Source organism: Eptesicus fuscus, chromosome 19, assembly GCF_027574615.1.
Source record: "Eptesicus fuscus isolate TK198812 chromosome 19, DD_ASM_mEF_20220401, whole genome shotgun sequence".
Taxonomy (NCBI): Eukaryota; Metazoa; Chordata; class Mammalia; order Chiroptera; family Vespertilionidae; genus Eptesicus; species Eptesicus fuscus.
The window spans coordinates 26,123,749-26,141,520 of NC_072491.1; the positions used below are offsets into that span (position 1 = coordinate 26,123,749).

A 17,772-nucleotide genomic window follows, 5' to 3' on the forward strand; every position below is an offset into this window, starting at 1 on the left:
CTTTTTTTAAAATATATTTTTGTTGATTTCAGAGAGGAAGTGAGAGATAGAAACATCAATGATGAGAGAGAATCATTGATCAGCTGCCTCCTGCACACCCCATACTGGGGATCAAGCCTGCAAACCAGTATATGCCCTGACCAGGAATTGAACCGTGACCTCCTGGTTCATAGGTTGATGGTCAACCAGTGAGCCATGCCAGCCGGGTGGGAAAAATCTTCCAAAAGAAAAATGTAAAATCCAGAGGAAAGTAAGACCAGATTGACTAGGTAAAAATTTAAGAGATCAGGAGTAAATTAAAAGAAAGGTACTATCTAGTAGAATTACTGAATTCCATTTTGTAAATGTCATATATACATAAATAAAGGGAAAAAAATAAAAGTTCATATATTGAAAGACAATATATCAAATTTATAATCATGGTTATACCTCCATGGAGAGGTTTTATAGGAATGAGGGGTGATAAAAAAAAAGGGTGCTAAAAAGGATCTTTATGTTTTACTCCACACACTTTTACACTGTCCTGTTTTATATTTCTTAAAGGAGAATGTATTCATGTGCTGCTTTTATATACTAATTTTTAAAATTAAACATACAACAAGAACTAAATAAATGGGCAAAACCAAGGTATTTTCACACAATGGGAATGCTCTAATTATATACTAGGAAACAGCCATATGTCAGGCAGCCAAGAGAAGAAAGTGAATTAATGAGTGAATGTGCACTATGTATGAAGATTTATCTCAAATAATTTCACAACCAACCTTGTTAAGATGGATTATGAATCATCACTGTCACTTTACATATTAAAACACACACACACACACTTTCTCTGGAACAATATGAAAAATTTTCTTAGATCACCAACATTAATAATGATAAAAAAAAAAATCCAAGTTTGTCTTAATTCAAAATTTCTGTGCTTTTCCACTGACTTAATCTTATCTCAGTGACCATAACAAAAAAGGGCTCCTGGTTATACAATATCAAGTTTCTTAACTTTTGTTGTGCTTTCAGGCACCGGGGCAGTCTGGTTAATTCTATGGGCCCATATAAGAGATGAGTTTAAAACGCACAAAATAAAATTTACAGAATTATAAAGAAAAGCAATTATAGTGAAATGAAGTTATCAAAATATAAAAAAATTATGATATACCAATATGTGTGTGAGCTTATCAATGCATTAAATAATAAGATCTAGCAGTGGTCTACTCTAGCAATTTTGAGAGAGTTATAAGTACAAAGAATATTTCAAATTATCAGCTAACAATTATAATGTGACAGGAAAATATCTTGTAGGCAAAGCCACAGCATTATCTGTTGCCTACATTTATAATTAAAGAAAATGAAAAATTTCACTTTATCATTAGTGAAAATATTTAAAAATTCCCATCCAATTCAATTCAAATAATCATTAGTGTTTCCATTATTTTAAAACTTTTATGAGAACAGTATGCTATAGTAGCAGTAGAAAATAAACATGGAAAAAAAGAAAAAAGCATTACACTTTTAAGTCTGTTTTAAATGTTTAAATTCATTTGTAGCCATCATATGCAATAAAAATAGTAATGAAAGGAGTAATGTGGTTACCAGGGTTTGTGGCCTCAATATTATTACCTGTTAATATTACCCCTTTGGTTTGTGTGGGCCTCAACACCCATACAAATGATCCTAAAAGAGTGATCCCATAAAAGGTTTATAGTATCATATCTGAACAATAAACATACTTATCCTTCTCTTTTCCTCCACCAAATATGGGATGTAGTAAAACTCCACCAGTTTTCAGCTCATACGCCACAATTTTGTCCAGCTCCTAAAAAATACGAAAATCGGAGCCAGTGAAAATTTTTTTACATATAAATTTAAAATTGAACTGTGATTTCTCATTTCCTAGAATTAGAATGTAAATTTCTTAAGTAAATTAAATGAATTTGGAAAGTAATTTATGTTCTTATAAACAAAGCAAACTATACCGCTGGCTAAAAGAAGCACCTAAAAGCCTTGTCTACTTTGTGACTTTAGAGCTGGCCAGTAGCCTGGCAACTTTCCTAATGACTCTTCCCAACCTTTCAGCTGGTTTTCCAAGTTTACTTCTTCCTTCTCTGTATTTGACTTTGATGGAGAATTTAGGGGATAAAATTATATCAGGAATCAACATTTTAAAACTCCTTGTCTTCTATAATATGACATACATCAAAGTAAGAAAAAAAAAAAAGCTTAAGTAAAAAAAGGACAACACAGCTGTGCTAGAAATTCATGACTAGTTAAATAATATACAAGAAGAATAGAGAAGTGGTAAAAATCGTAATGAAGTGGTTAAAAGCCAGGTCTAAATCCTGGCTCTACTACTCACTAGCTGTGTAACTTTGGCCAAATAACTTAACCTCTCTGTGCCTCAGTTTCCTCATCTGTAAAATGGGGATAATAACTGAGTAGTTAGGAAGATTAAGATGGTTAACATTTATAAAATGCTTATAATAGTGCCCCAAACATGGTAAGTGCTGTATGTCATTTCTCATTTCTCCTTCATTAGTTTTTGAAATGAAGAAAGGACTCTTCAGTTCTAGATGTAGGAATCTTTCTATAGTTGTAAATGTCTGAAATCTTTTACAATTACCTCTTGGCTTACTTAAGTTCTAGTTGGGGCGATGAAGACAGGTAAAATGAGAAAAGCAGGGAGATGAAGGGATCTATTTAATAAGAATATTAAAGGCTAATCTTCTTCCACCTTAGAAGAAATAAGCTAAGCATGATATGATTAAAATGTACATTTACATGAATGGGCTAGGCAAAATACAGTTGACTTTTGTCTTTTGGGCCAAATCTTTAAACTATAGGAAAAAGACTAAGAATGACAGGAGCATAAATGCACTGAAGGGCTAGCCAGGATATAATAAGCACTTACTATGTACAAGGCACCATGCATATTACATGTACGATGTCTCATATTTCCCGTCCATTGGGTAGATACTAATACTACTCTCCTTATACAGATGAGGCTTGGAAAGATTAACCAAAGTAACAAAGCTTGTAAATGTATGAGGCCAATTGGAAAGCAATCTGACTCCAGAACCTGGACTCTAAGTCTAAACAAATTTAGGAAGCAGAGAGATACATTAAAAATGACTACTATGAGAATCTGGAATATATCTGATAACTAACTTGATGTTTAAGGAGCTTAAATATTCTTTTCCTTAGCAAAAGAAGTCTTTAGAGGCTAACACTGATAATTGGAAACCAGATAAAATAGACCATTAGTTTTTCCCACTATAGTTATTTTTAGTTTACTAGAAAAAAAATTAGAGATTTTTGAATGACAATAAGTATTTTACAATTATTTTTCTAAAAAAGGACATGTGTCTGGCCAGTGTGGCTCAATGGTTGAGCACTGACCCATGCACCAGGAGGTCACCGATTCCTGGTCAGGGCACATGCCTAGGTTGTGGGCTCGATCCCCAGCAGGGAGTATGCAGGATGTTTCTCTCATCCGTGTTTCTATATCGGTCTCCCTCTCCCTTTCTTTTACTCTAAAATCAATAAAAAATAAACATTAAAAAAAAAAAGGACATGCAACTTTGAAATCAGGAAAACATGTCTTACTGATTTCTAAGTGGATAATGGATCTAGCTATTTTTACCTCTTTAATCCAATGGCGGTATTCATTAACTCCAAAAGTTTTTTTCATCCAAAGTCCATAAATATAGCCTGAAATTCCCTTCAGTACCCATTCATCAGACCTAAGCAACAAGTAAAAATATGAACTTTTAATCATAAAAATTCTTCAGATAAAACAGATTACCAGTATAGTGTATACCTCTCTGCCTTCTTAAAGAAAATGAAAGTTATTAACAAATTATTTGGTTTTCCCACTTCCAGCTGAGTTCTACTTGTCCATTCCTTGTGCCTTTTCACATCTGGCTTCACCTTTAACTGCAAGACTGCTGCACAGTCTTAGTTCAAGTACAATGTGCCTATGTGTGTTCTCTGGCAGTTCTGCTTCCCTCTCGCCCAAATCTGTCCACACAGTCAGCCTCTAAAATAACAGCTGCATTCTGTTATTAACAACCCATGCATAATTATCGATGGGATTCCAAGACCTGAAGTTTAATTACTTAATTTTTTAGTTTCTCAAGAGGAAAGGCAATTTACATAGTGAAATTGCCTTTAGTGAAACTATGTAATTTAAGAAAGTTACACATCAAGAGGATACCCTCTCCCCTCTCTTCTCCAACAAGGGGGGAAAAACAATATTTATAGCACAGAATGGTCACTGTTATAAATTACAATCTTAAGGGAGTTTCCTGTGTTTCTTCAAATTCATCTTAAATTAATCAAAAAGAAAATAAAAAGTAGTATCTCTTACATCGTTCAAGTAATGATGTAATTACTTGATTAGCAGAGCTAGGCAACAGCAGGAAAATTCCTACATCATTATCACTATTGTAGAGGACCATTATTTTGCCTTAAGCATTATCTTGAACATTACCGATTGCACTGAGCACTGACATTAGAATTTTAACTATAGTTTGCTGTACATTCAAGACCTTTTATTTACAGTATTCATTCAGTTTAAGAAATTGTTGCTATCAAAATTCTTACCTTATTCTTATCGCAAATTGCAAAACTAACTATATTGAATTCATGGCCAAAAATTTAGGATGAAATTTATATTCATTCTTTTTCTTTAATTATATATAGAATAGTGTCTTTTAAATTAACTACTGCAATTAGCACAAATGTGAGTTTACATTGCAGGAAAAGAAAATAAAAACAAAATTTCTCAATTCTTCTTCTCAGTAGTTGTAAACTTTGAAATTACTCACCAAGACATTCTGGATATGAAACATCCAAAAAACTGCTGGGCCAAGGACTGGGCTAAACACCTTCTCGTCAAAGGTGTCTCATCGATAATCATGGCACTGTGTAATAGATTTGTGCTGGAATTTTAAAAAGACAGCTATTTATAACCAGGAAAAAAACAATTATTCAGTCAAAATAAAATAAAATAATCCCACATTTAAAATAATAGATTTGAAGTAGGAAAAAAAGAGAAAAATAGAATATTCTCCCAAAGAGCTTTTGCATCTTTTCAAAATATAGCTGAAATCCATAATCTTGATATGTTTTGCTTAAAGCAAGGACTAGAATGTTTGCCACTGAGTTCCATGAAAAGTATATATACCTTTTGGGTGGGTAAAGGGAAGGGAAGCATCATTATGTTAATCAAAAACTAATCCTCCGAATGGCTGTGGAGGGGGGAAAAAGGAGACATAGGTAAAACTTTAGACAATAAAAATAAATACATACATAAATAAATAATAAATTAAAAACAAAAACAAAATACTAATCCTCCTATGAAGGGCTCTTGTAATCTTTTTCAAGTAATAACTATTAATTTTTGTGCTCTATTATTTACTTTCATATACACTGACCCATAGGAACCTTCTAACAACCCTCTGGAAAATGCAAGAGCAGTATTACTATCCCCTTTTTGTTTTTTTATTTTTAATATTTTTATTGATTTCAGAGAGGAAGGTAGACGGAGAGAGAGAAACATCAATGATGAGAGAGAATCACTGATTGGCTGCTTCCTGCATGCCCCCCACTAGAGACCGAGCCTGCAACCCGGGCATGTGCGCTTGACCGGAATCAAACCCAGGATCCTTTAGTCCGCAGGTCAACACTCTATCCACTGAGCCAAACCAGCTAGGGCACTCCCCTTTTCAGAGATGAGAAAATTTAGGTCCAGATAGGGTAAGATGATTAACCTTGACACACAAAACTTCTAAATTTGAAACTTTTCCAAGAATGAAACAGAGAAGGGAGAGAGGTAAAGAGGATACAAAAAGAAAGAAAATAAAAATAAAGTTCTCTTTTCCTTTTTTCTTACAAAAAATTTTCTGAAAATATAAATGAATTTTGAAATAGTGCAAAGAAAAATCTCTCACTAGTTATTCACAATATAACTTACATGATTTTTAACTGCATAAGCAGAAAATAGACTTTTTAAAAATATGTAAAATATTCCCTCTTCTGTAATAATTTCAAGATTATGTGCCTATAGAATAAAACAAAATATTTAAAAACAGAAAAAAATCTGCCATTTTCAAGAATTAAACAATATCTATAAGTGCAATGAAGTTAAATGAGAAATTTAGGACACATTTATTTCCTTCTTTGCCTTTCCTTCATCTTAAATTTTTGTCAAATAATTATATATTTTATGATTGACTTTTTTTCTTAAAGAATTACCTCTGACATTTGCATTTGGTTTCATAATCATGTTCCAAAAAATGATTTAGACATTAACTGTTCTTTTTATTTATTTTTTTTTACAGTAACTATTCTTTACTGGCTTAATTATTTACAATGTCAGTAAATAGGCATTAACTATTCTTTAATAGTTAAGGTTGTTCCTTTTGTATCCCTTCTTCCATTTTTGGTTTCTTCCTTTTGACTTATCTCAGTTGACTGATGGACCTTTGGGGGCATTGTTTGTCAGGCCAATTATGTGAGTTCTTACATGTCTAGAAGGTCTTTCTCTTAACCCATCCTATATAATAAAAGCCAATTATGCAAAATGACCAAACGGTGGAACGACTGGTTGCTATGACACACACTGACCACCAGGGGGCATATGCTTAATGCAGGAGCTGCCCCCAGCCCACAGGCCCCAGGCCAGCTAAGGCAGGTGCCAGTGAGGCCCCCCCAATTGCCCTGCTGGTCGCCCCACAGATTGGCCCTGATCACTGGCCAGGCCTAGGGACCCTACCTGTGCACGAATTTGGTGCAGCAGGCCTCTAGTATATGAATAATATCGTAACTATGTACAGAATTCTTTGTAGTTGTTGCTCCTAAAAATTCAACAGGCATTGCTTCATTGTAGAATTTAGTTACATAAGTAAAGTTTGGGAAAAGTCCACTTTTTTCTTAGTGTGTAACATGTTTCCTTCCTATTTAGATACTGAAATGTTTTTCCTTTATCCTTGAAACTTGAGATTTCATAAAGATGTACCGTCCCTTTATATTCATTTTATCCCTTAAATCGGATGGCTCGCAGCTTCCTTCACATCAGAGAAATATTCTTCTATTATTTCTTTGATTTTAGAAGTGGTAGATTACAGAAAATAGTTAAACAAAATCTTTAACTAGAATCTAAAAAAAAATTTTTTTCGTTTGGTTTTATTGAGATAGAATTGACAGACAGCACTGTATAAGTTTAAAGTGTATAGCATAATGAATTGAATTACGTAATTCCAAAATGATTATCACAATAACTTTAGTTAACATTTATTTCCTGGTAGATAGGGTTACAAGAAAAAAAAAGAGAGGAAAAAATGTTATTTTCCTTGTGATGAGTACTTTTAAGATCTACTACCTTCACAACTTTCAAGTACACATTATATCCCCAATACTTATAACAGAAAGTTTATACCTTTTTAACCACCTTTATCCAATGCCCCCACTTCCCACCCCCACCACTGCTAATCACAAGTCTCATGTCTTTTTTAAGTTTTATTTTGTTATAGATTCCACATCTAAGTGAAATTATACAGCCTTTGTCTTTCTCTGGCTTAACTAGAAACTTTAAGTGAGTATATAAAATCTTCATTAGTGGTTGGCTCATAATAGGCTCAGTAAATATATGTAGTGAGTAATAAATGAAAGAATGAATCTTTTTGCTACTTCTCTTTTTGTTCTCTTCATCTTCCTGTTATACAAATGTTGTATCACTTATATTCTCTGTCTCTTATGCTTTCCCTCATCTCTTTAGCATTTTCCTCTGATATCTAATAGAAATTTTCAACCTAGTTTTCTAATATAATTTGGTTTTATGCTATTCATTACTTATACTTTCAATTTTAATAGTAATTTTTCATATAAAAGAAATTTTTGTAATTGAGATTATTCTTTTCTCATACATGCAATAAAAATTGTAGAAACTGCCCAGCTCAGTGGTTGAGCATCAACCTATGAACCAGGAGGTCAGGGTTTGATTCCTGGTCAGGGCACATGCCCGGGTTGTGGGCTCAATCCCCAGTGTGGGGCGTGTAGGAGGCAGCCGATCAATGATTCTCTCTCATCATTAAGAGTTCTATATCTCTATTCCTTTCCCTTTCTTTTTGAAATCAATAAATATACATTTTTGCCCTAGCCAGCTTGTCTCAGTGGATAGACTGTTGACCTGAGGACTGAAGGGTCTCAGGTTCGATTACGGTCAAGGGCATATGCCTGAGTTGCATGCTCGATCCCCAGTAGGGGGAGTGCAGGAGGCAGCAGATCAATTATTCTCTCTCATCATTGATGCTTCTATCTTCTCTCTCCCTCTCCCTTCCTGAAATCAATAAAAATATATTAAAATAAATAAATATTTTTAAAAATTGTAGAAACTAAAAAACAAACAAAAACAAAACATGTAAAACAATATCAGTTAATTCTGAATGAAAATAGTATGAGTCTTTTGGGTTATTCTAAAAGTTTTCTTCTTTATGCTTTTTTATGTTCTTTAATTTTAAAAACACTAGATTTTCTACAAAGCCAACCATGTCTAAATTAAAGAAAAAATACAAAACACATCTTAAAATTGATCATATAATAAATAACCATTTCAACTTTGAAGAAATACCAACCTAAAAATGCTCATAGAAGCATAAGCAGCCACTTCAACATAAGCCTCATCAATGAATACAGTCTTAAAGCAGGAGTATGGGTATCGACATGTAAGAATTTCTTCATAAAATTCAAAAACTTCATGAAGATATGATGTGGTATGTTTAAGCAATGGAAGAAGTTGGGGTAAACAAAAATGAGTAACCTGAAAATAAAAGCAAGGAAGAAATAACTTATTCTAAATAAGTTAATTTTGTATTTTAAATTTCCTAAATATCTCAATTATAAATAAATGTTCATAAAGGTCCTTTTTTCTTTACAAATTCATGGTACTGAAAGAAAATGCTGGTGTGAAATTAGAGATTACTTTTACTATATGTACAAAATATTTATTGTACTTAAAAATCAAATTCATGATGGATTATAAGTCTGTAAAATGCTTAGAACCAATGAAAATAAAACTTTGTTTCCAAATTAAGTAAAAAATTCTTCTGCATACAAAACAAAAAAGATGTACATTTCAAAGACTTGCAGATCTACCAGTAATTCAGAAATATCTAACCCAGTGAACATTGGACATGTCATAGTATTATATTAATAATTAATAGTCAATGTTAGTCATACTATCTTCACTGCACATAGAATGTCTTCCTCGATTATCTCAACTACATATTGAAAGCTGCAGGGAGCTTATTGCCTGCTAGGAAATAAGAAATGCCTGCAATAGAAACAGTAATTCTGATTTCCTTATTAGGCTACATCACACCTTGGACATGACACACAAGTATAACATTCCATCTTATCCCAATTTATGATTCTGTGCCAAATGAATGGCATCAACAGTGACAGAGATCACCCTTGCTAGAACGAGCTGGCAACTTTTCAGGCAGGAGATCGAATTTGAGCTAATCTTTTTAAATTGGACAAAAGTCTGATAGGTAAGGAGAGGAAAAGAGGACATTCCAGATAGTGTCAGAAATAGGAATAGGGTATGATCAGGAAAATCTAAGTAAACTATCTATATTGAATACAACAAACACAAATAGGAACGTATTAGAAAAAAGCTAGAAAGGAATATTAGGGTCAAATTTTAGAAGATCTTGAAAGCCATGCTAACAAGTTCTGATTACTGCAGGATTGTGGAGGTAAGGAAAGTTTCAATGTATGATAAAAATTATTCTTCTGGTAGCATTATAAAAAAATAGAGTAGAGACTACCATAATAGTGAGGGATGAATATCTAAACATTATTAATGGGCAGGACCCAAATTGCATCCTGATCAACACTTCTATAGGTACACAAACAAAAAATAAAATACTATTCACCAAAAAAAGAATTCACTTTCAGACAAACCTACATGATAGCAAATCTACTGATATTGAAGCAAAAATTAAAACTATTTGAGCCCAGCTGAGCCCAGCTAGTATGGCTCAGTGGTTAAGCGTCAACCCTTGAACCAGGAGATGAGGGTTCGATTCCCGGTAAGGAGCATGCAGGAGGCAGCCAATCAATGATTCTCTCTCATCATTGATGTTTCTCCCTTTCCCTTCCTCTCTCTGAAATCAGTAACACACACACACACACACACATAAACTACTTGAGATGAAAAAACTAAGATATGAGCTCTAAGTGTTTGAGAAAAATATCTGTCATTTTCCTTTCTCTCATCCAATGACAACGTGGGAAAAAATTCTTCCAAAATACAAAGAAGGTACTAATCAAATGTTGATTTTAAAGTTGATCATTTACCAATAATAAAATTCATTGTCAATCTAATCAGCAAATATGCTTTTAAGAGATATTGTCAAGACAGTTTTTAAAATTATTCACAAAATATTTTGAAAATTTTCCATGAGTGATTTCAAAAATCCTGTGAATTCCAGGAAAGCAAACAGAGCAAGGAGCTAACAGTCTAAATCTGGTTGCCCTCATTTTGCTCACATAACTCAAAGAAATGCTATTGAGATATACATGGTCACAGTATAAGCCTTATATTAAAAGTAATAATAACTACAATTGAAAACATAAAGAACTAATAGATTTTGGATTTCGGTAAATAATAGATTCATTCAAATGTTACTTTAAAAGTGTACCGTGGCCAGAGGATCAATAACCAGTGAATTACTTTCTAACTACAAGCAGTCTCATGCTTGGGAAGACCTAAAAAGCACTATTGGGCCTATCAATTGATAAATGATTTGTTACAAAATATGGGATGGGGGAAAACTGGAAGCATTCATGAGTTTGTTGAGCAGAATCCTAACCCTGTCTCATCCTTTTCTCTTTTCCTCTGTATACTGAAGTGAGAACAAATCTTGCTCTTTAATTTTGAATTGCAATTTTTCAGGTCCAGAGATGTTTATAACATTTATAAACATATGCCAAACAAAAAGATGACATTATTAATGTGCACAATTAGTTACCAAAATTAGCCTATATACTCTAATCAAGATATACTTGAAGCTTTTTTGAATGTGAAGACCTCTGTTGGAAAAAATCTGAAATTTTAATACGACAATATTTTGAAAGGAATTCACATCATTAAATATATATCAGACAAAGAAACCTTTTCTCTAGAATGATATTCTTGAAGAGTCAAGAAAAACTTAGCATTTCATTAATATCCTTCTTTTTCTCAGGAGTGAAAGGGCGAAAGGAGAGAAAGGAGCAAGAAGCTATACCTCATGCATATATGGATCTACAAGTATTTCAAAAGGTCCAATGGCTAAGGCGATATTTGACGCAGCTGTTGGAATGGTAAGCATGTAATGGAAGGTCTTCTTCCTCATATCATGGGTATACACTGTCTCCACCAAATCGCCATTGGAAACAGCCACCATCGCAGCATCTACTGTAAATTCTAATTTCCATGTACATAATTCAGAGTATGAGTCAACACATGGGAACCAAAATCTAGAAAAAAGAACAACAGTATAAAAAATATGTTGAAAGTGTAATCTAAATTGCTTTACCCACATATAAATTATTTTAACATTCATAGAATAACTACAGTAAGAAACTTCAGCTATTTGAATACTGAAGTGTTTTGTGTTTTTTTTTACTGTGCAATGTGGAAGAATTTTATTAAAGACAGAAACTTGTCTCCAAATATTATCTGGCAAAACTAAAAATACTGATAATAATTTTTTTAAAATACAATTAATATTCAGAATCTATTTCATAAGTTAGAAAATCGCTTTTTTGGAGTATGTGATACATTGTATAAATTCAAACATGTGCTGGTAAAGCCATACATAAATTTCTAGTTGACTTTCTATCAATTCAGGTCAGGTTTTATTATAAGTAGCACTGAAACACAAAGAAATATAAGATATCATCCCTGATTTGGAGGAGTTAATAATCTCAGAAGAAAATGCATACCATAAAGTAGTATTCCAACAATATGTAGTGAACTACAGAACTATGAGAATAAACTACAATTACAATTACACACAATGAAACCAAATCTCACTATCATAGTGTTCAACAAAAAAAGCCAGATATACAGAGCATGATGCATATGCTTCCATGTATATAAAGTTCAAAAGCAGGTGTAATTAATCTGTGGTATTTTAGAAATCAGAACAGTGATTACCCTTTGGCAGGAGAATATCAGGTAGGGAAGCAGTGAATGGAAATGGGTGGGAAAGAGACTCTGAGATGCTGGTAATGTTCTTTTTCTTGATGTGAGTGTGGATTACATAGATTGTTCACCTATGAAAATTTATTGAACTTTTTATATACAACTTGTGTAATTTTTTGTTTACTTCAATATAAAGTTAAAAAATAAAGGAACTGAGATGATTTTAGAACAATATACTTACAAATGAATGAGAAGAGAGAAGACATATTGAGGAGGAATAACTAATAGAACAAGAAAGAGGTAGAAGAGATTGGGAGAATCAAGCTGGTACTTCTCATTTTATACTAAGTACATGTATTGTATTTACATTGAAAATGAAATTAACTAAAATATATAAGAATTAGTAATCTACCTTGTGGAATTCTGATACCCACAAGAGAAAACATGAGCACCTCTCTCTGCCATACTTCCCTCTACACTGGGTACCACAAAATGAAGACCTCCTTTTGGCTGATCCAAAGAAAAATTGATGTGTATCTTTAGGACCTTTAATTCTGCAACAAATAAATACACACATGCATTGATACATAAATATATAATTAGTGACCTATGTAATAAGAGCAAGCTTACACTGAACATAAAAAGGCTCATGAAAAACCACACTCCTTAACCAAATTAAGGTTTTTGCCATCTCTCCATCGAGGTTAACTCAGTAGCCTGTCTTCACAGGTGTCCTTGGCTCCACTCAATTCTAGTCACTGCTGTGTTCTTGGAAATGTAGCTTTGGCTATGCCATGTCCTCATGTCAACATTCCTGGCAATGCTACACTGCCTAAAGAAAAAACTCCCACATCCGACTCTTCTAGATCTAATTGAAGACATACTTTTCAGGTTAAACATATGGTGATGGAAGATTTGACTCTGGGTGCTGGGCATACAATGTACATACAGATGATGTATTATAGAATTGTACACTTGAAACCTATGTAATTTTATTAACTAATGTCAGCCTAATAAATTTAATAAAAGTTAAAGGACATAGAAATCCCCCGCAAAAATTTTTTTTAAAAACATACAAAAAGCAGACTGACAAAAAGAAAAAAAAAAGTTTGTTCTATTATTACATTTCCCCACAGATAGTTAACCATAGTTGACTCTGGGAGTAGATGAAGAAGTGAAGGGTAAGGTAGACGGGAAAGTTTACCCAAGATTTTACATTATGCATTATTTATTTCATGGCTTGTTTTCGTTTTGTTTTTGTTTTTTGTCTCGCTTGATTTCTACAGAATGTGTTGCTTTCATATTATGTTTAAAAGTTGTTTCTTTTAATTTCCCCCAAAACATTATAACCATATGCACTATTCCCAATCTCTGAACATACAATGATGACTTTCCATGTCTGTACCCTAAATTAGGCAAAACTCTCCCCTCAAAATAATCCTCCCCCACACAAAAACTAGCAAAAATATGCAAAATCAAAACAAAATGTCTTTTACTTCCTTATCATGGTTAATTTTTATGAGGCCAAATAAAGGTAGGCAAAAAGTTATATATAATAATTATAATGGCTATAAATATATTCAAAAAAATAAAAATTTAGAAATAATAAGACTATGCTCAAAAGTATGCACAGTGGGTGTTATAAACCCTATGTTTTAGCTTTGACTCTACTATTAATTAATGACCTTCAACAGGTCACTTATTCTCTTTCAACTTCAGATGATTCTTCTATAAAAGGATGATGATTTTTTAGGATCCTTCCTGCTATAAAATGTTGTAATTCTAAACTGATTTGATGTTGTGTGGAATCTCAAATCTCGATAAACTGTTCTAGTCATCTGATTATTTTTTATAACTTTCACTTTAAAAACAACAGTGAAATTAGTTGATTTCTGTCATACCCCTTCATTGCTATTTTCCTGTTAGCCTGTGATCCTTAAGGAAAAAAAAAAGATTCTAACTTGTGATTATTTACTTTTACAATTTTGACATCATTTACATGTCAAGGTTCTAGTCACTGAACCTAACAGGATTGTATTGCACAGTCAATATAGTCTTGGTATTTTACCATCAACGTGTTTCCATAACTCTGATGGAACCTTAATGCAAAGTTCTCCATTTCCTGCATCAGGATCCACAGCACTCACCGCAGCTGCATAAGCGTTGGAAAAATAATTGAGATTTCTCCTAGGGGTAAAAAAAAGAAAATTTACAATACACCATATAGTTTACCAAGCATTTTCTTAAATATTTGATAGCATTTGTTTGTAAGCATTACATAGTCTTACATAATTCATAAGAACGCTTTTTAGCCATGTAACTATTGCTCTACTCACCAAGACAAAAACACCTGAACTAGAAATTCAATGACATATAGTCCACTCACCAATGTTATCCTATATAATAAAGAGGTAACATGCTAATTGGCTGTCACGCCCTCACAATGGCGGCGCCCACAGCCACAAGATGGTAGCGCCCATTCCCCTCAGCCCCGCGGGGGGGGGAGGGGGGGCGCAGGCACAGGAGTTCCCCAGTCCCCTAGGCCCCACTGGCAGTGAATTTTCATGCGAGCATTACCTTTTTAAAAAATCCTTACCCAAGGATATGATTATTTCTTTTAGATCATCTGTTCTCGGGGAGCAGGCCTAAGCCAGCAGGTGGGCATCCCCCAAGGGTCCCAGACTGTGAGAGGGTGCAGGCTGGGCTGAGGGACCCCCCATGAGCATGAAATTTTCATGCACCAGGCCTCTAGTATGATTATGATGATCACATTATCCAATAATTTTGGAATGCCAAAGCCAATACACTTTCCTGATATAAATTTAGAGAATATATGTAGAATTTAAGAAATAATTATTCTTTATCAATCTGGTAAAAATTTGAATAGATTAAACAGGACTTATAATCTGACAGATATTAAGGTGACTGAGGGGTGGTGTCCCTCATCCCAGCCTGCACCCTCTCCAATCTGGGATCCCTCTCACAATCCAGGACTGCTGGCTCCCAACTGCTCGCCTGCCTACTTGCCTAACTGCCCCTAACTGCTTCTGCCTGCCAGCCTGATCACCCCTTAACCATTCCCCTGACAGCCTGATCGACACCTAAGTGCTCCCTTGCCGGCCCGATTGCCCCTAACTGCCCTCCCCTGCCGGCCTGGTCACCCCTAACTGCCCTCCCCTGCCAGCCTGGTCACCCCTAACTGTCTTCCCCTGCTGGCCCAGTCACCCCTAACTGCTCTCCCCTGCCAACCTAGTTGCCACCAACTGCTCTCCCCTGCAGGCCTGATCACCCACAATTGCCCTCCCTTGCAGGCCTGGTCCCTCCTAACTGCCCTCCCCTGCTGGCCTAATCATCCACAACTGCTCTCCCCTGCTGGCCATCTTGTGTCCACATGGGGGCAGCCATATTGTGTGCTGGAGTGATGGTCAATTTGCATATTAGGCTTTTATTATATAGGATTAAAACATATGAGGAAGCCCAGCTAGTTTGGGTTAGTGGATAGAGCGTTGTCCTGGGACTGAAGGGTCCTGGATTCAATTCTGGTCAAGGGCACAATATTTTTTTAAAAAATCAAACCACCTGATGGTCTTGATACACAAAACATATGAGGATGGGAATCAATTCCTCAAAATGTAATACTGCTCCTCATCATTCCCCAGTGTATGACAATGTAAGCTTAATGAGTAAGGGGAACTCTGGGCTGGTTCACTGTTATATCCCTTATATGCCAGGGCGGGGGTGGGGTGGGGGTGGGAGTATTTGATAAATTTATTTGTTTAATAGTTACTTGATTTTATCTCCCATTGGATGAAAACAATATACAGAAGTCTTGTGAAATATGAAAAAATTGTTCTCATCTGATTTTCTAATTTTATTCCATAAAAAAAACTTACATGTACACATATTACATTTCCTCCCTGAAATCACTTAGAGGAATATGGAAGGAATAGAAAAAAGAAAGACAAGGAATGGCAAGAGCAAGAAAACAAAATGAAAGAGCAACACCGTGAGCCATATTCTCACTGTCACCATTATGTCTCTCACCTGCCATTAGATCAATGCACAAGGTAAAGCTAGTGACATTTTCACTAGTTTGGTAAATTTTTAATGTTTTTTAAAACACATTTTTATTGATTTTAGAGAGAGAGAAAGGGAGAGAGAGAGAGAGAAAGATTAATGCATCGACATTGATTGGCTACCTCCTGCATGCCCATAACCTGGGCATGTGCCCTGACCAGGAATCAAACTGGGGACCTCTTGGTGCATAGGACTAAGTTCAACCAACTAAGCTACACTGGCCGGGCTACAACTCTATAAATTTTAACGCATGTGTAACTACCACCACAATCAGGATAGAGAACAGTTTCATCATCCCAAAAGGTCTCTTGTGCTATGCCTTGTGTCAAAAAAATGGAACAACAGCCCAGCCAGCGTGGCTCAGTGATTAAGCGTTGACCTATGAACCAGGAGGTCAGGGTTCGATTCCCAGTCAGGGCACATGCCCAGATTGTGGGCTTGATCCCCCCAGTGTGGGGTGTGCAGGAGGTAGCCGATCAATGATTCTCTCTTATCAGTGATGTTTCTCTCTCCCTCTCTGAAATCACTAAAAATATTTATATTTTTTTAAGTTTTTTTTTTTTTTTTTAATGGAACAACAGAATGTAACCTCTTGAGGCTGGCTTGTCCCACTCATTATATTTCTGAAATTCATGAAAAGTGTTACATGTATCACCATTGTTGCTTTTTACATTGAATAGTATTCCATTGTATAGATTGTGGCACAGATTCTTGATTCATTCACCCACTAAAGGGCATCTGGGTTGTTTCCAGCTTGTGGCTTTCACAAATAAAGCTATTATGAACAAACTATAGAGGCCAAGTGCACGAATTCATGCACCAGTGGGGTCCCTTGGCCTGGCCTGCACAATCGGGCTGAAACCAGCTCTCCGACATCCCCGAGGAGTCCCAGATTGCGAGAGGGCGCAGGCCACGCCAAGACCCCACTGGTGCACAATCGGGGCCAGGGAGAGACACAGGAGGTTGGCCAGCCAGGGAGGGATCGCAGGAGGGCTCCAGGGCGTGTCCGGCCCATCTCACTCAGTCCCAATCGGCCAGACCCCAGCAGCAAGCTAACCTACCAGTCAGTGTGTCTGCACCCTTGGTGATCAGTGCACGTCCTAGCAACTGGTCGACCGGTCGATTGTCTGCCCCATGGTGGTCAGTGCATATCATAGCGAGCAGTTGAGCAGCCTTAGCACATCATTAGCATATTATGCTTTGATTGGTTGAACGGCCGATCGGTTGACCTGACACTTAGCATATTAGGCTTTTATTATATAGGATGAGTATCAGTTTCTTTGTGACTTTAATTTTCATTTCAGGAGTACAAATACCCAGAAGTGGGGCTCCAGAGTGATATGGTAAACATACGTTAAGTTTATAAGAATCTGCCGAACAGTGTTCCTCTGTGTTCCTATCAGCAGAATATGAAATTGCCAGTTGCTCCTCCTCATCATTGCCAGCACTTAGTTAATGTAACATCTAATTTTAAAGACTACTTATACATCTATAGATTACAA

General features: G+C 35.2%; 1 protein-coding gene across 1 annotated transcript in view; it reads right to left on the reverse strand.

The window, feature by feature from the left end:
• The window catches only part of TAF2 (TATA-box binding protein associated factor 2), a 72,890-nt gene that overhangs the window by 40,188 nt on the left and 14,930 nt on the right, over positions 1-17,772 (reverse strand). The window contains exons 4-10 of the mRNA XM_008143365.3: positions 14,262-14,380; positions 12,606-12,747; positions 11,292-11,523; positions 8,631-8,815; positions 4,824-4,937; positions 3,638-3,737; positions 1,728-1,813 (exon numbers count right to left, since the gene is read on the reverse strand). Of these exons, the coding sequence (XP_008141587.1) occupies positions 1,728-1,813; positions 3,638-3,737; positions 4,824-4,937; positions 8,631-8,815; positions 11,292-11,523; positions 12,606-12,747; positions 14,262-14,380 (978 nt within the window). The remainder of the gene's footprint in view (positions 1-1,727; positions 1,814-3,637; positions 3,738-4,823; positions 4,938-8,630; positions 8,816-11,291; positions 11,524-12,605; positions 12,748-14,261; positions 14,381-17,772) is intronic.